The sequence below is a fragment of the Ursus americanus genome, chromosome X (assembly GCF_024610735.1).
Source record: "Ursus americanus isolate L20-20 chromosome X, mUrsAme1.1.p, whole genome shotgun sequence".
Classification (NCBI taxonomy): domain Eukaryota; kingdom Metazoa; phylum Chordata; class Mammalia; order Carnivora; family Ursidae; genus Ursus; species Ursus americanus.
In genome coordinates, this window is record NC_142164.1 from 55081202 (window position 1) to 55100618 (window position 19417).

The window sequence follows — 19417 nt, forward strand, 5'->3', positions numbered from 1 at the left end:
TAATTACTTTTGTATCCTGTGTTGCAAGCATAGAACATGTGAGTTCCTACTAGGCACCAGGTATTTCATAAGCATAAAAGCTGCACAAAGACGATTCAGTCACACCCACAAGGAGTCTTGTCTGAAAAAATATGAGTTTTAGTTTTATAATAATTTGGATGGATTGTCACAGCTATAAACACCCAAGTGTAAAGGAATGTAGAATAGAGAGCATTTCAATCCTACGTTGGAGGACTGAGAAAGGTGACACTGGAATTAGGTTTGAAGGATGAGTAGGACATTGGAATATGGACAGGATGAAACAGAAAAAAAAATTCTAAGAGGAAATACCAGCACAGGCAGAAAAAAAACCAACTTAAAATAACAAAGCATGTTCAAGGAGCAAGTGATACATTATAGATAAAATATACATTGGCAGTAGGATAGAAAAGGAAAGGGAAGATAGGATTAAAGTTGAATTGGGATCATAAGTGAAGGGCCTTGTATGTCATGCTTAGGAGTCTTGATCTGACTAAATAGGCAATGATGAGCCACTGAAGATTTCAGAGAAGACAACTAACCATAATGGCTGTTAGAAAGACAACTATGTCATAATATGACAGACAGGTTAGAAGAATAGGGTAGCAGACACTGTATGTTAGCTGAAACTCAACACCCATTCCATATCCTGTATTCCTTGCCTTCCTCACCATAGGAAAAAAGATGATTTGCCAATTTTCCTTGAGCTAAGGTGGCTACATGATAAGTTCTGGTCAGAATACAGACAAGAAATCTGAGAGGAGCTATAAGCATTTACTTTTTTGATAATAGAGGGTCAGAAGCATCTAGTATAGAGTTTTTCCTAACTTTTTCTTCCTACATTTAATGTGTATATGCTCCCCAGAGAAACAACAGCCATTTTGTCACCATGAGATGACAAACTGACATACTAAAGAGCAGAATGGAAAGAGAAAATGTTTAGGTCCTTGATGGCACTATGAGCTACTGAATGAACCCTGTACTGCCTAATTCCAGACTTTAAATAGACTCTTATTTAGTATTACCTGGTTTACTGCTACCTTCAAAGAGAACACATTCTCAAGTGACAGAAAGCAAGACTGCTGGAGGGCAGATGAAGGACTACTGTATTAATTCAGGAAGGTGATGATGAAAGGGTAGAGCAGATTTGAAAAACACAGAAATAAAAGAAGAGAGAGGTAGAGACAATTTAGTTTTAGGCATACTAACATTAGGGATACCTATGGGATGTAAGGTAGATGCAATAATAAATAATTAGGAAGTAGGTCTATAGCTCTAGAGAAATATGGGAGCTGGAAATATGAATGATAAGGAAATATAAATGGTGGCTGAAGCCAGTGAAGTATATTGAATGAAAATGAGAGAGCATATAAAATGAGAAAAGATGACTAGGAATGCAACCTGAAGAGCCACAGCATTTTGATTCAGAGCAAGAGAATGAAGAATGACAAGATAAGCAGGAATAACAGAGAACAAAGGGAGGAGTGAGTTTCAGGGAGGGAGTGTTCAAGAGTCAATAATTACAGAAAATTCAAATAGGTATAGAGGCCAGGGAGTCAGAAAGTCAGAGAGGAATCAAAAGTGAGGAAGTAAGAAAGTGACACTATTTTTTTTATGAAGTATGGCAATCATAGTAAAGAGAAAGGAAAGATAGCTTGAGAGGAAGAGGCAGGGTTAAGGAAAGGTTGTTGCTACTATTGTTTTTGGACAAAGGAGATCTGAAACTATAGATTGAGGAAAAAAAATTAATGAAAAGATAAACCAAAGACTGAAGATTAAACAGGATAGAATATGGTACTGGGAATGAACCACGAGAGACTATGGACTCTGGGAAACAAACTGAGGGCTTCAGAGGGGAGGGGGGTGGGGGAATGGGATAGACAGGTGATGGGTAGTAAGGAGGGCACGTATTGCATGGTGCACTGGGTGTTATACGCAACTAATGAATCATCAAACTTTACATCAAAAACCAGGGATGTACTGTATGGTGACTAACATAATAAAAAATATTTAAAAAAAGAATATGGTACTGGGAAACACGGGAAAGAATGAGATCAGGAACACAAATAAGCATTAGCCTTAGACGAAGGGGATGCATGGCTGAAGGTAGAGGGGAAGCAGCTGAAAATGGTCATGTCTAAAAGCTCATGTTTCCTCTTTATGTAATAGTCATCTTTGGCAGGTATAGGAGGCTTAAGAATAAAAGGTCTGAAATAACTCTCTTGGGGAACAGAATAGGAAACCACCTAAAGGAACCAGGATTACCAGGCAGCATTGGTGTGCCTTATAGAATATGGTCCTTTTAAATAGAAGTGTTTTTGGACATTTAAGAGGAGTTGACATTACTAAAACAAAGAGACAAAACCAAGCCCAAGTGTCATAAAATGTGGATATTTTATTCCAGCTCCAGGGAATGAAAAAAAGGGGGATAACACATCTTTCTACACACCATTCTAATTTAGCTGACATTAATTTGAAAAGCTAAAGCAAATATGTATATGTATCTGTATAAATATTTATATACACACATACATATTTCATCAGTGTTTATATATTTATTCTACTTTTGTTTTTTTATAAACACCCTTAAAAATCATGAAATGCATCCAAATACTTCTATTTCTGCTTCTTCATCAGTCATTTAATATTGTTTGGATTAAATTCACAGATTGTGTTTTAATCCCTTATGTGACTGGCCAAACTGTACATTACATTAGAAGATATGAAGGAAAAACTTTGTTTAAAAGTTATGCCTTAAAAAAAAATTATACTCTCTGTGTCACAGTTACCCTTTACATGATTTTTTCATCATTATTTTCAACTTCATACATCTTGTAGTTCTCTACGTAGACTATTTCAGCTTCTAGTGCTGTACATATCTATATCTTCTGGATGGGACTGCCCGTGATCCATGAGCTTGGGGTCAGGCATAAACTGTGTAGCACCTGATAAAGTATTAAAATGAAAAAAAAATTAGTCATTCATTTCACAAATGTATTGTTGGTACTGGGAATACAGCAGTGAATAAAACGAATACAAATCTCTGTTGATATGGACCTAACATTTAAGTTTGGCAACACAGAAAATAAAATAAAAGATCTATCAGGTGGTGGTAAGTGCTATGCAAAAAAGTAAAACAGGGAGGGGCATACAGAGCACTTGGGTGATTTACAATTTTAAACAGGGTGGCCTTCAAAAAAAGGTGGTAACTGAGCAAAGAACTGAAGGAGGTAAGGATGTGAGCCCTGTAGATATCAGAGGAAAAATGCCTTGAAAGTATAATGGACCTGAGGCATGTCTGAGAAACCACAAAATGGTCAGTATGCCTGGAAGAGAACAGGTAAGATGTGGTGATGGTGGGTACAGTGAGAGTGACAGGAGACATACTCAGAAAACAATAGAAGGCTAAGTCATATAGGTCCACGGTAAGGCGTTTCTCTTTTATTTTAATGCTAGATGGACAGTTTTGAGCAGAGAAGTGACCTGATGTTTTAATTTTTTAAAAGATCCCTCTTGGGGCACCTGGGTGGCTCAGTCGGTTAAGTGTCTGCCTTGGCTCAGGTCATGATCCCAGGGTCCTGGGATCGAGCCCCACGTCGGGCTCCCTACTCAGCGGGGAACCTGCTTCTCCCTCTCCTCCCCACTCATGCTCTCTCTAGCTATCTCTGTCTCTCTCAAATAAATAAATAAAATTTTAAAATAAAAGATCACTCTTGTCTGTAGGGAGAAGAGACGACAGGGAAATGAGGGTGAAAGCAGGGAGGCCAGTAGTAGTGGAGGTGGTAAAAAGAGACTGGAATCTGGATAACTTCTGAAGGTAGAATGCGCAGGATTTCCTAAGTGGATTGAATATGTTGTGTAAGAGAGACTCTACTTAAGAAACTGGAAGGATGGAGTTGACACTCTGGCAAGGAATAATGTGGGAGAAGCATGTTTGGGGGAAGGCGAGATACGTGTCAAGTTTTGAATGTGTTAAATTTGTATTGCTAACTAAACATCTGAGTACAAATGTTGAGTAATCTGTTGGAAATGTGAGTCTCTGGCGCTCAGGAGGGGCCTTGGCTGCTTTATAAATTTTATGGTACTAATTTATATATGGCATTTAAAATTATGGGACTATGAGATCATCTAGAGCATCAGAGAAGAGGTGTAAGGAATGATGAGTCCTCTGGATATTCCATTTTTTTTTAATTTAAGAAAATTAGGAGAATGTATCAGAAAAGGCTGAGAAGGAACAGCCAGTCAGTGAAGTAAGAGAACCAAGAGCAAGTGGTATTCCACAAGCCACGTGAAGAGATTTGTTTCAAGGAAGAGGGAGTAATCACATGAAAGACTATGGACTATGAGAAACAAACTGAGGGCTACAGAGGGGAGAGGGGTGGGGGAATGGGATAGACCGGTGATGGGTAGTAGGGAGGGCACGTATTGCATGGTGCACTGGGTGTTATACGCAGCTAATGGGTCGTCGAGCCTTGCATCGAAAACCGGGGATGTACTGTATGGTGACTAACATAATATAATAAAAAATCATTATTAATTAAAAAAAAAAAAAAAAAAAAAAAAAAAAAAGTTACCGATGGATTGCATAACATGGAGACTGAAAATGGACTGGATTTGGCAATGTGTAGATCATTGGTGATCTTGATAAACTGATAGTGTGCCAGGCAAGACACTACTGTTTTTCATGCATTATCTCACATTACCACCATGAGATAGATAATATTTTTATATTACCCTTGTTTTATAGATAAGGACATTTTAATTTACAGAGGTTAAGAAAATTGACCAATCTCGCTTGGCTGATAAATGGAGCCAGGACTGAATCCAGGTTAGTCTGACTCCCTAAAACAACCACCCTGATATATAAAATGGGAGTTAGAGTAGTAACAATGTCACACAATTATTTTAGTATTCAGTATAATAATACATACAAAGTGTTGCATATAAAACCCTGTGCATGGTAAGTAGGTAAGAAACAACTATTTTTATATTTTCTTTGTGATGTAAGAATAAAAATATTTTTTCAGAAATTTGCTTTTAAGTGTTTCTCAAAATCTGACTTAAAATAATTTAGTTACATATGGGAAACATATCTTTTTCCCATAGAGGAATTTAATTTCCAGTTTTATGATGAAAACAAAGGGGAGAAACAGATTTACATACAATGATTTTACGCTGATTTCTTCAGAAACTTTTTCTATTTCATAAAGTGTGATATACTTAAAAAAAAACCCAGATCATAAGTAATCACTATCCATACACTGATATAGCTCTCCATACGATAGGAATTCTTTCTTTTTTTTTTTAAGGATAGAAATTCTTAATATGGGGTCCCTTTAGGGATCTATGGATAGAATTCATGTGATCTATGAATTTAAGTGCAGGAAATTTGTCTTCATTTTCATTAACCTCAGACTGAAAATGAAGATTTTCTTCCATAATGAGTGTAGGCAACAAACCACAATAGTGTTAGCAGGACCTCAGATTCTGTCACTAACAGAAATCACGAAAAGTTTCATGTCACGCTGCAGTTGCAAATATTTTGAAAGATTTACACTTATCACTACGTCAAAACTATGGCTTTTATTCAATCTGTTAGGTACTTTTGTTTAATACATTTAAAGAAGCACATATATTATGTATTTTGTTTTACCCACTTAAAAACATTATTCTGAGAAGAGGTCCATCACACATAAAAAACATTAAGAAACTGGTTCTGCTTGCTTCTTTCCCAAATGTATCTTTACTGCCACCTGGTGGAAGTCTTTGCTCAGTACAAGTGAAAAGCGTCCTAGGAAAGAGTTTTCTTCCTTATCAAACATATTATAGTAAGCATGACAAATGATTATTTTATATAAGTCTGACTGTGACTAATTTTCTTAATAATACCCATCAGTTGACTAAGTTCTCTAACACTTCTACTTACTTCCTTAATATATATTCTTGTCCAAAGTCTAGTCAAAATTTCACACAATTTTGAAACGCCCCATCGCCTTTAGATCTCTACCTTTCAAAATTTGCTGAAAAACTTCAGAATTTTAATTTATCCATAACTTATGTCAGACATTATTAACTAGAGGAACATGCATAGAGAATTACCTGTGGAGCTTTTCCTACAATCCACCTGCTTGGAGGCTTCACCTCTGAAGATTCTAATTTATAATTCTTGGGTAGAGTGAATTTTAGAAAACAAACAACTCCAGTAACTGTAACATGGAAACCTCTAGTTTAGAGCCACAGCCTAGGTCATTTGTTTTCTGCCTTTTATTTTTATTTTTTTTAAGATTTTATTTATTCATCTGACAGAGACAGCCAGTGAGAGAGGGAACACAAACAGGGGGAGTGGGAGAGGAAGAAGCAGGCTCCCAGCGGAGCAGGGAGCCTGATTTGGGGCTCGATCCCAGGACCCTGGGATCACGCCCTGAGCTGAAGGCAGACGCTTAATGACTGAGCCACCCAGGCGCCCCTGTTTTCTGCCTCTTAAAAAAGATTCATCTCCTACTTTTCTGGGTAACTAAGGATTACATCTTTCCGCTTAGAAATTTCTTCACCCCTTGAGCTGATCTAGGGTTCTTTCCTCCCAAAGGATTAGCAGTAATAAAACTCTTCTTGAATCTCAATCCCCTAACCCATTAGAATGCTTTTCTTTGTATTTTATCATATTTTTAATCTTTCATAAAAAGTTGTTTTTATACTTAGTTTTTTAGAAGACTTTTTAAAAAGCTGGTGTTATCTTGTGATGAGCATTGGATGCTTGTACACAAGTGCTGAATCACAATATTGTACACTTGAAACGAATTACACTGTATGTTAACTAACTGGAATTTAAATAAAAACTTAAAAGCTGGTGTTACAACAAACAGGAAAAAATAAAGATGTTTAAAGTCATAAGACAGCCTTTATGTGATATCTATTCACTGATAATTTAGTTCACACATTATCTCATATTTTGAGCAAGTTAGATATAAAAAATGGGACAGATCACTAATAAATTTCTGAGTGAAGGTAGGATTGTTAAAAATTCTATTTTTGTTTCTTTGTATAAAATTTAGGTGATATTCAGCATTCAGCTTAAAAGTAATTGAAATACTTAAAGATACTAGTCACTGCAATTTACTTTCTCACACTCTGTTCTATTCTTTTCATTCTTTTTTCTCTCTGTGCTTCACTTTGGCTATATTCTATTTACTTGTATTCGAGTTCATTATTTCTGTTCTCTTTTGTATATAGTCTGCTGCTAAATCCATCCTATGAGTCCTTAATTTCAGGTACTATGCTTTTCAGTTCTAGAATATTCACTTGATTTTTTAAGTAGATCCCAATTTCTGTGAAATTCTCCATTTTTTCATCTTTACTTGTTCATGTTTTCTATTTAACATATTTACCATAGTTAAAGTCCTTTTCTACAAACTTCAATATTTAGATCACCTGTGGGTCTACTGTTATTTTGTCACTCACATCTTTCTGCCTGTCAGTCACATTGTTCTGCCTCTTTGCATAAGTAATATTTTGTTTGCATGGTGGACACTGTGTATAAAAGAACCAGAGCAGCTCCAGATGATATCTTCTAGGAGAGAGGGGACCCTTTTCCTCTTTAGGAAGGGTAAGGTGCTTATCATCTTAATCCAATCAGATACTGAGATGAGTTGAAGTGTTAGGAAGAGTCAGTCAATCAACCGCTGGTTCCTCTCTCTTCCTCAGGTATAGCCAACTCCAAAGGTGCTGACTGAGAGCCTGATGTTTTTGTTTCCCTTGCTCTAAAAGACTAGGAAATTTGATTTTGCCCTTCAGATGTTTGGAGGTTGGCTGTTTAGTCTCCTGTCCCATAGAAAAGCTGGCAAATATTATAAAGGCGAGATGAGTCATGCATTTATGGCACACTTCATCCTTCTAAAAGAAATATTAGCAATCATTTTCTCCAGTGGGCCAGAGAGTAAATATTTTGACTTTGTAAACTATGAGGTCTCCTTTGCAACTACTCAACTTTGCCACTGTAGTATGAAGGCAGTCACAGACAATATACAAATGAAGGAGTGAAGCTGTATTCCAATAAAACTTTACTTATAGACACTAAGATTTGAATTCATATAATGTTCTCTTGTCACAAAATACTTTTATTTTTTTTTTCAACTATGTTAAACCATGTAGAAACCATCCTTGGCTTGTGAAATTTACAAAATAGATGGTGAGCAAGATTTGGCACAAAAGCCATAGTCAGCCAACCTCTGCTTTAGAGGGAGGGACATTAATCCTGTGGGAATATGAAAGATTTTATTCTTCTTTCATCAGATTTCAAAGAGGTCCATGTCTTTAGGAATTTGTTATTCCTAAAATAACATAATTTTTATTATAAATGTGTATGAATGACAGAGAACTACCAAGCTCATATTAAGAGCCATAATATATAACTGGATGTATACCCAACATATTCTGTATGGTGGTAAGTGGTAGCTATGGCTAGGCTATCTACCTAAATAGTGTGCTCCCAAAGCTTGCTCAATGGAAATACTTGTTTATCAGCAAAATGGCTAATTACTCTGGGCAAATCATATTTTCCAACACGCAATGAGAATTTAGCATGTGATTGACATTGTACTTTGTGCTTTACATGCAGCATCTCATTTAATCCTCACAACTATGTGAGAAAAACACTATTATTGCCCCCCCATTTACAGATTAGAAAACAGGCTTGAGGTATTAGATAATTTGTCCCAAGTAAGAGAACTAGCAAATGTTGGATCTAGGATTCAGTTCCAGGTCTTACTCTTAAATCTGTGCTCATAATCACTACTGTTTTCTTGGACCTTTGAGATTGCACATGAAATGTAGAAATGATAAATCCCAAAAGTATTCTGTATAATCAATTCTGAATGATATATGATAAGGATGAATAGTACTAACATATTTCTCTCCTTTACATGTGAACTTAGAATGATTTTCATATACTACATTACCCATGACAAGTGGGTAAAGGGTTCCAGAACACACATGTGTGAAGAGAAAACATGGGCTAGCAATAGTTTAATCCCACTGTTAAGCTGTAACGTGTTTCTTCTCCACAAAGATATTCTTTAATTGACAGATATTTAGAAAAATGACAGGATATATTATATACTTGTGGGAATATGGTGAACTATGGATTATCAGAATCTAAAACCTGTAAGCCATTCAAGAACAGAGAGAAGGGATGATGGCGGCAGAGTAGGAGGACCCTAGGCTCACCCTGTCCCATGAATAAAACTAGATAAGTATTAAATCGTCCTAAATCACAGAGATTGACATGAAGACTGGCAGAACAAACTCCACAACTAAAGGCAGAGAGGAGGCCACATCAAAGAAGAGTAAAAGGTGTGGAGACCAAGGTTTGGGAGAGAAACAGATGATGGCTATTATGGTGGGCAGGGAGCTACAGTCTTGGAGAAAGGTGACAGACAAACACAGAGAGGAGCGCACAGGGAAAAGGAATCCCCATAGCAACTGGCTTAGAAAGTGAAAGGGGCCGAATTTCAGAAGTGCTTGCAACCAGCAGGGCTTAAGGCCTGAATTCTATAGGTCAGTGGGCAGGGCTCAGGGAGAGCCTAGAACCACTGGAGCTGCTCTTGGAGAGAAGGTAGAGCAAACGGCCTGTGGACATATAATGTGGAAGCAGCAATCTGAGGAGCACCTGTGAGCAGAGTGCAGTGGTCACTTGCTCATCTCAGAGCATGTCCCAGAGAGGCAGCATTCACAGTGATGCCTGCCAGTTCCTTTGTTCCTGGCAGGCAACCGTTATGTCCCCAGCCCCTCAGCATAAACACAGAGCCATCTGCAGGAACCAGGACAGCCTCCACACTACCTAACTTGGTTACACCAAGCAATGCCCCCCACGCTCTGGGGAAGTGCCCCTCCCAGTTACACTGGCCTCAGTCCCAGTGCAGAGCACCCCTTTGTGCAGAAGACCAGCCCAAACCCCTATCCAAACATGTCTCCCAACCAATGAGATCTGCAGGCCTCAGTTCTGTAGGTGGTGGCAAAAGCAGACCAGAGCACACCTAGTTAAGACTTGCCACATTCAGGCCAAGGACCAAATACTGCCCACAACAAAGAAAGCCTCTGCAAGCAACTGCCCTGAAGAATAAAGTGGCCAGGACACAATAACAGAGCACACACAGCACATATTGGAGACAGTCCTGGAAGCACCAGGCACTGGGGAATAGGGAACACTACACTGGATGGCACTATGAGATGTCTTCCTCATAAGGCCATTATCCTTCAGAACAGGAGACATAGCTGACTTTCCTAACACAGAGAAGCAGGCACAGAGACTTAGACAAAATGAAAAGACAGAGGAATTGGTCCTATATGAAAGAATAGGACAAGACCATGACCAGAGATCTAAGTGAAACAGATATAAGTAATATGCCTGATAGAGAATTTAAATTAAAGATCAAAAGAACACTCACTGGAATTGAAAAAATAGTGGAAAACATAAATGAGACTCTTAAAGCTGAAATAAGGAATAACAGAGCAGAGATACAGAGCTCAATAAACAAAATGAGAAACACATTTGATGGAATGAACATGATGCTGGAAGGAGAGGAATGAATTAATTACCTAGAAGACAGAGTAATGGAAAGGAATCAACCTGAAAAAAGAAAAAAAATGTGTAAAATAAGAATAGACTTAGAGAACTCAGTGATGCCTTCAAATGTAATAATATTCACATTATAGGAATCCCAGAAGTAGAAGAGAAAGAAAAGGGGACAGAAAATTTATTTCAGAGATAATAGATGAAAACTTCCCTAATCTGGGGAAGGGAACAGATCCAGCAGGCACAGAGAACCCCCAACGAAATCAACAAAGCAGATCCACACCAAGACATATTATAATTAAATGGCAAAATACAGTGATAAAGAATAAAAAATTAAAAGCAGCAAGACAAAAGTAGTTACATACAAAGGAAACACCATCAGGCTATCAAGCGATTTATCTGCATAAACTTTGCAAGCAAAAAGAGACTGGCATGATATATTCAAAGTGTTGAATGGGAAAAATCTGCAACCAATAATATTCTATTCATCAGGGCTTTAATTCAGAACACAAGGAGAGATAAAATTTCCCAAACAAAAACTAAAGGAGTTCATGACCACTAAACCAGACCAGCAAGAACTATTAAAGGGGACTCTGAGTGCAAAGGAAAGACCAAAGGTGACAGAATACAGATAGGAAACACAAAAGCAGCAAAAATGAGTATTTCTCTAAAAATCAGACAAGGAATTCACAAAATAAAAAGATATAAAAGTTGAAACCATATACTTAACACAAAGAGAGGAGAGGAATAAAGAAAGGGTCCAAACTGTTAAATAATACAGAGTTATACACAGAAGATGTTATATACAAAATTGATGGTAATGACATATCAAAAACCAGTAATAGATATGCAGAAAATAAAAAGAAATCCAAATATATCACTACAGAAAACCAGCAAACCACAGAAGAGAGAAGGAAAGGAAAGATCAGAGCAAATTATCAGAAACAACTATAAAATAGGGAATATATTGGCAATAAATACATATCTATCAATAGTTAGTCTGAATGTACATGGAATAAAAGCTCCAATCAAAAGACATGGGTTATCAGAATGGATTAAAAAAAAAAAAAAAACAAGACCCGTCTATATACTGACTCATTTTGGACCTAAAGACACCTGCACATTGAAAGTGAGGGGGACGGAGAAATATCTAACATGCAAATCAATGTCAAAAGAAAGCTGGAATAAGAATACTTATATCGGACAAAACACACGTTAAAACAAAGACTGTAAGGAGTCAAAGAAGGGCACTATATAGCCATTAAGGGGACATTTCAACAAGAAGATGGAACAGTTGTAAATATTTATGCACCCAACATGGGAGAACCCAAATACATAAAACAGTTAATAACAAATATAAAGGAACTAAAGGAAAATAATCTAATTATAGTAGGGGACTTGAACATCCCACTTATATTGATGGATAGATCATCTAAACAGAAAACCAACAAGGAAACAATGGCTTTGAATGACACACTGGATGGGATGGACTGAACAGATATACTCAGAACATTTCATCCTAAAACAGCAGAATACACATTCTTTTCAAGTGCACATGGAATAGTCCCCAGAATAAATCACATGAGATCACAAAAAAAGCTTTAACAAACTGAAAAAATTGAAGCATACCATGTATCTCTTCTGACCACAACACTATGAAACTAGAAGTCAACCACAAGAAAAAAATCTTGAAAGTCCTCAAATACATGGAGGTTAAATAACATGCTACTAAACAATGAATGGGTCAACCAGGAAATAAAACAAATATATAAAAAAGAACATGGAAACACATTAAAATAAAAACACAATGGTTTGAAACTTTTGGGACACAGCAAAAGAGGTTCTAAGAAGGAAGTTTATAGCAATATAGGCCTACATCAAGAAGCAAGAAAAATCTCAAATAAACAACCTTAAGGAGCAGGGAAAGAAAAACAATACCTAAAACCAGCAGAAAGAAGGACACGATAAAGATCAGAGCAGAAACAAATGATATACAAACTAAACAAACAAACAATACAAAGGGTCAATGAAACCTGGTTTCTTTGAATGAGGTGGTTCTTTGAAAAAATTGATAAAATTGGTAAATGTCTAGCCAGACTTATTAAGAAAAAAATGGGAAAGAACTCCAGTAAATAAAATCATAAATGAGAGAAGAGGAATAAAACCAACACCATGGAAATACAATTATAAGAAAGACTTATGAAAATCCATATGCTGACAAATTGGTCAACCTAGAGGACATGGATAAATATCTAGAAAAGTATAAACTACCAAAACTGAAATGGGAAGAAATAGAAAATTTGAACAGACTGATCACTATCAAAGAAACTGAATCAGTAAACAAAAAAATCCCAAACAAACAAAAGTCCAGGACCAGATGGCTTTACAAGGGCATACCACCAAACATTTAAAGAAGAGTTAATACCTATTCTTCTCAAAGTATTCCAAAAAATAGAAAAGGAAGCAAAACTTCCAAATTCATTCTATGAGGCCAGGTTTACCCTGATACCAAAACCAGATAAAGACACCCCTAACAAGGATAACGACAGGCCATTATCTCTGATGACCACAGATGCAAAAATCCACGACAAAATGCTATGAAACCTAATCCAACAATACATTAAAAATCATTCATCACAATCAAGTGGGATTTATAGCTGGGTTGCAAGGGTGGTTTATTTTTCACAAAACAATCAACACATTACATCACATCAATAAGAGAAAGGATAAGAAACATATGTTCATCGGAACAGAAGTGATGAAAACTCTCAACAAAGTAGATTAAGAGGGAACAAACATCAACATAATAAGGGCAATATATGAAAAACCCACATTAACATGATAATCCATGGGGGAATCTGACAGGACCAAGACACGGATATCTACTCTCACCACACTGATTCAATATAGCACTGGAAATCCTAGCCACAGCAATCGGACAAAAAAAAAAAAAAGACAACAAATTGGTAAAGAAGCGAAACTTTCAGTCTTTGCAGCTGACCTGATACTATATATAGAAAACTCAAGACACCCCACCAAAAAACTGCTAGAACTGATAAAAACTTTTCAGTAAAGTCACAGAATACAAAATCAAAGTACAGAAATCTGTTGCAATTTCTGTCACCAGTAGTGAATGAGCAGAAAGTAATTAAGGAATCAATCCCATTTTTAAATGCACCAAAAGAGTAAGGTAGCTACGAATAACCTTAACCACAGAGGTGAAAGACAGTACTCTGAAAACTATAGCACGCTTATGAAAGAAACTGAAGACGACACGAAGAAATAGAAAGACATTTCGTGCTCATGGATGGAAGTACAGATATTGTAAAATGACTACACTATCCAAAGCAATCTACACATTTAATGTAATCCCTATCAAAATACCACCAGCATTTTTCATAGAGCAAGAACGAACAATCCTAAAATTTTTATGGAATCACAAAAGACCCTGAGTCACCAAAGCAACCTTGAAAAAGCAAAGCAAAGCTGGAGGCATGATAATTTGGACTTCAAATTGTATTACAAAGCTGTAGTATTCAAACCAGGATGGTAATGGCAAAAAAAAAAAAAAAAACAGACATACAGATCAATGGAACATAACAGAAAACTCAGAAATGAACCCACAACTATATGGGCAATTAATCTTCAACAAAGCAGGAAAGAACAACCAGTGGGAAACAGTCTCTTCAACAAATGGTGCTGGGAAAACTGGAAAGTAACATGTCAAAAAGTGGTACTAGGACCACTTTCTTTTTTTTTTTTTTTAAAGATTTTATTTATTTATGTGACAGAGAGACAGCCAGTGAGAGAGGGAACACAGCAGGGGGAGTGGGAGAGGAAGAAGCAGGCTCCCAGCGGAGGAGCCTGATGTGGGACTCGATCCTGGAACGCCAGGATCACGCCCTGAGCCGAAGGCAGACGCTTTAACGACTGCGCTACCCAGGCGCCCCAAGGACCACTTTCTTACACCACACACAAAACTAAAGTCAAAATGGATTGAAGACCTAAATGTGAGCCCTGAACCCCTAAAAATCCTAGAAGAGAGCAAAGGCAATAATTCTCAGAAATTGGCCACAGCAACACATTTCTAGAAAGGTCCTGTGAGGCAAGGGAAAGAAAAACAATAATAAACTATCAGCAGTAAATCAATATAAAAAGCTCCTACACGATGAAGGAAATAATCAACAAAACTAAAAGGCAACCTACTGAATGGTAGAAGATATCTGTTAATAACATTGCCGATAAAGGGTTAGTATCCAAAATACATAAAGAACTTATACAACTCAAAACCTAAAAAAAAAAAAAAAACTAATTAAAAATGGGTAAAAGACATGAATGGATATTTCTCCAAGGTAGACATACCGACAGCCAACAGACACATGAAAAGATGCTCATCATCACTTGTCATCAGGGAAATGAAAATCAAAACTACAATACAGTATCAACTCACACCTGTCAGAATGGGTAAAATCAAAACACAAGAAACAAAAGGTATTGGGGAGGATGTAGAGAAAAAGAAACCCTATTGCACTGATGGCAGGAAAGCAAACTGGTGCAGCCAGTCTGGAAAACAGTATGGAGGTTCCTCAAAAAGTTAAAAATAGAATTACCTTACGATTCAACAACTGCATTAGTGGGTATTTATCCAAAGAATACAAAAATACTAATTCAAAGGGATACAGGCACCCCTATATTTATAGCAACATTATTTACAATATCCAAGACATGGAAGCAGCACATGATAATCCATGGGGAATCTAACAGGACCAAGACACGGATATCTACTCTCACCACACTGATTCAATATAGCACTGGAACAATGCTGACTGATGAATGGATAAAGAAGATGTGGCAGAGGAGTTAAGATGGTGGAGGAGTAGGGGGACCCTAAGCTTGTCTCAGCCCTTGAACACAGCTAGATAAATATCAAATCATCCTGAACACCCAAGAAATCTGAGGACGGAGAGAACAAACTGCACATCTACAGGTAGAAAAACAGCCACCTTAGGGAAGGTAGATGCTGCAGAGAGTTGAAAAGAACTGTGGGTGTGGCAGAGCAGAGGGAGCCCTGATCATGGAGAGAGGAGCAAGAGAGGAAGAAAGAGTGAAAGCATGAGCAGGGGAATGCAAAAGAAAACCTCTTCCCCAAAACTAATGACTGGGGAAATGAAAGGGGCTAACTACTGCAAGTTTTTATAAGCAGCGAAGCTCAAAGTCAAGTTTAAGAAGTCTGTACTATCACAGGGGTCATGCCTGGTAGGTTTAGTGATGCTCTGGTGGGGAAGGAAGGCAGAGACCCAGGAGTGGGCAGCATGGTCTGAGGATCCCCCAGGTCACACGCGAGAAAGTTTCTGTTCCTGAAGTACATTTGGGAGTCACGGCATCTCTGGGTACAAAAGAGCTGGTGGCACCAAAGTGCTGCCTGGTTCGCTAGCGTAGGAACAAATATACTGGCTGCAGGCAGCAAACCTTGCCGGCTTTTTGGTGTGCTTTACATAAACTCTGAACAACTGAACGGTCATGCTACAGCTTTTCTGGGACAGACCAGCACAGGCCACAACACAGCTACACCCTCATCCACAGGATCAGTGCAGGTCCACACTGAGTGGGTCCCTAAAATTTGGAGTTTTGAAACCCAGCTGTAGGGCTGAGATAAAACACAGGAGTATACTGTGGTGCCTGGCAGGCAGACAGCTCGGACACCCCTAGAGAGGGTGAAGGCAGGGATCTGATGGAATCTGGGGAGACACAGGAGAGGCGATTGTTTGCTCTTCAGTGAGGGCTTCCTGAATAGTGGCAGGTGTGAATTCCCTGCTCCAGGGACAAGAGAGCAGGGTGACCCCCCCAACCACCCTTTCTCCACCCATTAGCACTGACCAACTTCAGGAAGCAACACAGTGCCACTCAGTGAAGGCCAGAGCTGCTTACACCAACACCCATCCCCTAGCACCCTCCAGGTGCATCTCCACTAGGGCAAGTGTGGATGAGAATCAGTGCAGTAGGGAAGAAGATCAGCACAAACCCCTTGCACGCACCGAGTCTACTGCTTCATAGAGTGCTGCAAAGCTTTAGTTCTAAGGGAAATGGGACATACCTTTTTTTTTCTTTTTTATCTAGCTTCTTGTAAACTTCCAAACTTATTCTACAACGCCAGCATTACTTTGATTTCAAAACCAAAGACCCCACCAAAAAGGAGAATTACAGACCAATATCCCTGATGAACATGGATGCAAAAACTTTCAACAAGATGCTAGCAAATTACATCTAACAGTATATTAAAAGAATTATTTACCACAATCAAGTGGGATTTATTCCTGGGCTGCAGGGGTGTTCAAAATTAGCAAAACAATCAACGCAATACACCACCTTAATAAAAGAAAGGATAAGAACCAGATGATCCTCTTAACAGATGCAGAAAAATCATTTCACAAAATGCAGCATCAATTTTTGATAAAAACCCTCTACCATGTATGGAGAGGGGCAACATACCTCAGCATCACAAAAGACCCACAGCCGATATCATCCTCAAAAGGGAAATGTTGAGAGCTTTTCCTTCACAGTAAGGAACAAGATAGGGACGTCCAATCTCATCACTATTTAACATAGAACTGGAAGTCTTAGCTTCGGCAATCAGACAACAGAAAGGAATAAAAAGCACCCACATTGGCAAAGAAGTCGTCAAACTTTCACTATTTGCAGATGACACGACACTCTACGTAGAAAACCCAAGACTCCACCAGAAAATTGCTAGAACTAATACATCAATTCAGCAATGCCACAGGTTATAAAATCGATGTACAGAAATTTGTTGGATTTCTATAATCCAATTAAGAACCAGCAGAAAGAGGCTCTCTTTAGCATCTCCGCCAACAAGTAACTTCTTCCAGTTGGTTTTGAACCCAGGCTGAGTATTTCCATGGGCCCCTCTTATCAGATACCATAATGTACCATGCAGAGAGATGCATTCAAAGAAAGGGATAAGAATGAAACATTCACAATCATAAGTAAATCAAAGAATTCTCCAAGACAGTTTCTATCTAAGAAGTATGTGCAAGAGTAAGCCAAGATGGTGGAGGAGCAAGAGATCTAAAGTTCGTCTGGTTACAGGAATTCAGCTAGAGAGCTACCAAACCATTCCGAATACCTATGAACGCAACTGGAGAACGAAGAAAAGAGTAGCAGAAACTCTATGAACAGAAAAGCGACCACTTCGTGCAAGAAGAAGAAAAGATGGTGGAGGAGTAGGGGACCCCTTTTTCAGCTCGTCCCCTGAGTCAAGCTGGATATCTACCAGACCATCCTGAATACCCACAAAATCAGGCTGGGACGCAGGAAGATACCTCCGGATCTCTATAAATGAACAACTCTAGCACTGAGTATTGAGGTACTAAGCGGGGAGCCGTGACTCTGCACACAGATAACAGAACATAAACAGAAGGGGGAGGGAGCCACCACGCTCGGGCACCAGGAAGCAGTAACCATCTGCACTGGGGAGCGGGCCAGACTCGCAGACTGGTACCTGCGAGAGAGCAGACTGAGACCCTGAGCCTGGGAACGCGCGTGCGACCAGACTGAAAACCGGAGCTCCGGGGAGCTCACTGGAACCGGACTAAAACTGGGACCTTGGGAGTGCCTGCGGGAACCGGGGGTGACTGGCAGTGTTAAAAAGCACAAAGGACAGAGACGTGCCAGCCCTGGAACTGATGGCTAGGAGAGCAGCTATGGGGCGCACAACCCAGGATGCTGCAGGGTTTTGAGCAGCACCAACAGAAACAGAGTTAAGGTGGCCAAGAGAGAATGGACTGCAATCTCTCTGTTCTGAGACAGAGGTTGAGAACGGACTGCAATCTCTCTGTTCTGAGACAGAGGTTATGATTCGGCCACTGCTGCTCTGACTCTCAGAAGAGCCACAGAAAAAAACCAGGGAAAGCTGCCAGAGAACAAAAGCCTGGAAATACCGGCTCACATTGTGCCCATCTCCATCCCCCCTCACAGGGGACAGGGAGACTCTACCCAAACAGGGCTGCCTGAGTATCAGAGCGGCAGGCCCCTCCCCCAGGACGCAGGCTGAAAAATCGAGAAGCCCACATCCCTAAGGTCCCTATAAAACAAGTGCACACTGCCTGGGTCCCGGTCAATAATTTGGGCTCTGGGCATCCCTGCAACCTCTCCTCATCAGAATGACGAGGAGGAGAAATCCCCCCCAGCAAAGAAAAGATAATGAGTTTGTGGCCTCTGCCACAGAACTGATAGATATGGATATAACCAAATTGTCAGAAAGGGAGTTCAGAGTACCAATGGTTAAGATGATGTGTAGGCTTGAAAAACATATTAATGAAAATATTAACGAAAATATAGAATCTCTAAGGGTGGAAATGAGAGTGACTCTGGCAGAAATTAAAAATGCTATGAATCAAATGCAGTTTACCTGCTCTGACGGCCAGGGTAAAGGAGGCAGAAGAACAAATTAGTGAATTGGAGGACGAGATGGTAGAAGAGAAAGTTAAAACACAAACGTGGCTCAAAAAAATCCAATCTCAAGAATGTAGATAATGGGAGATTACTGACTCAATGAAACGTTCCAATGTCAGAATCAAACGTTGGCATCCCTGAGGGGGTGGAAAAAGAGAGAAGTCTAGAAGAGAAACTTGAATAAACTGTAGCTGAGAACTTCCCTAATCTGGAAAAGGAAACAAGCATTCGTGTCCAAGAGGCAGAGAGGACCCCTGCCAAGATCAATGAGAACAGACCTACACCACGTCACGACATAGTGCATTTCGCAAATATCAGATTCAAGGTTACAGTATTGAAACCGGCCAGGGGGAAGAA

At 38.9% G+C, this 19417-nt stretch overlaps 1 protein-coding gene across 3 annotated transcripts in view; it reads right to left on the reverse strand.

Moving 5' to 3' along the window:
- APOOL (apolipoprotein O like) overlaps positions 1-19417 on the reverse strand; it is a 161957-nt gene that overhangs the window by 63315 nt on the left and 79225 nt on the right. For 2 of the 3 annotated variants that reach the window (XM_087859658.1, XM_045800033.2), the window contains one exon: positions 2394-2963. The exons of the other annotated variant lie outside the window; for it this stretch is intronic. In XM_087859658.1, coding sequence (XP_087715784.1) covers positions 2875-2963 — 89 coding nt within the window. In that variant the 3' untranslated portion in view covers positions 2394-2874. Of the gene's footprint in view, positions 1-2393; positions 2964-19417 lie in introns of those variants that run through there. 3 annotated transcript variants of the gene reach the window in all.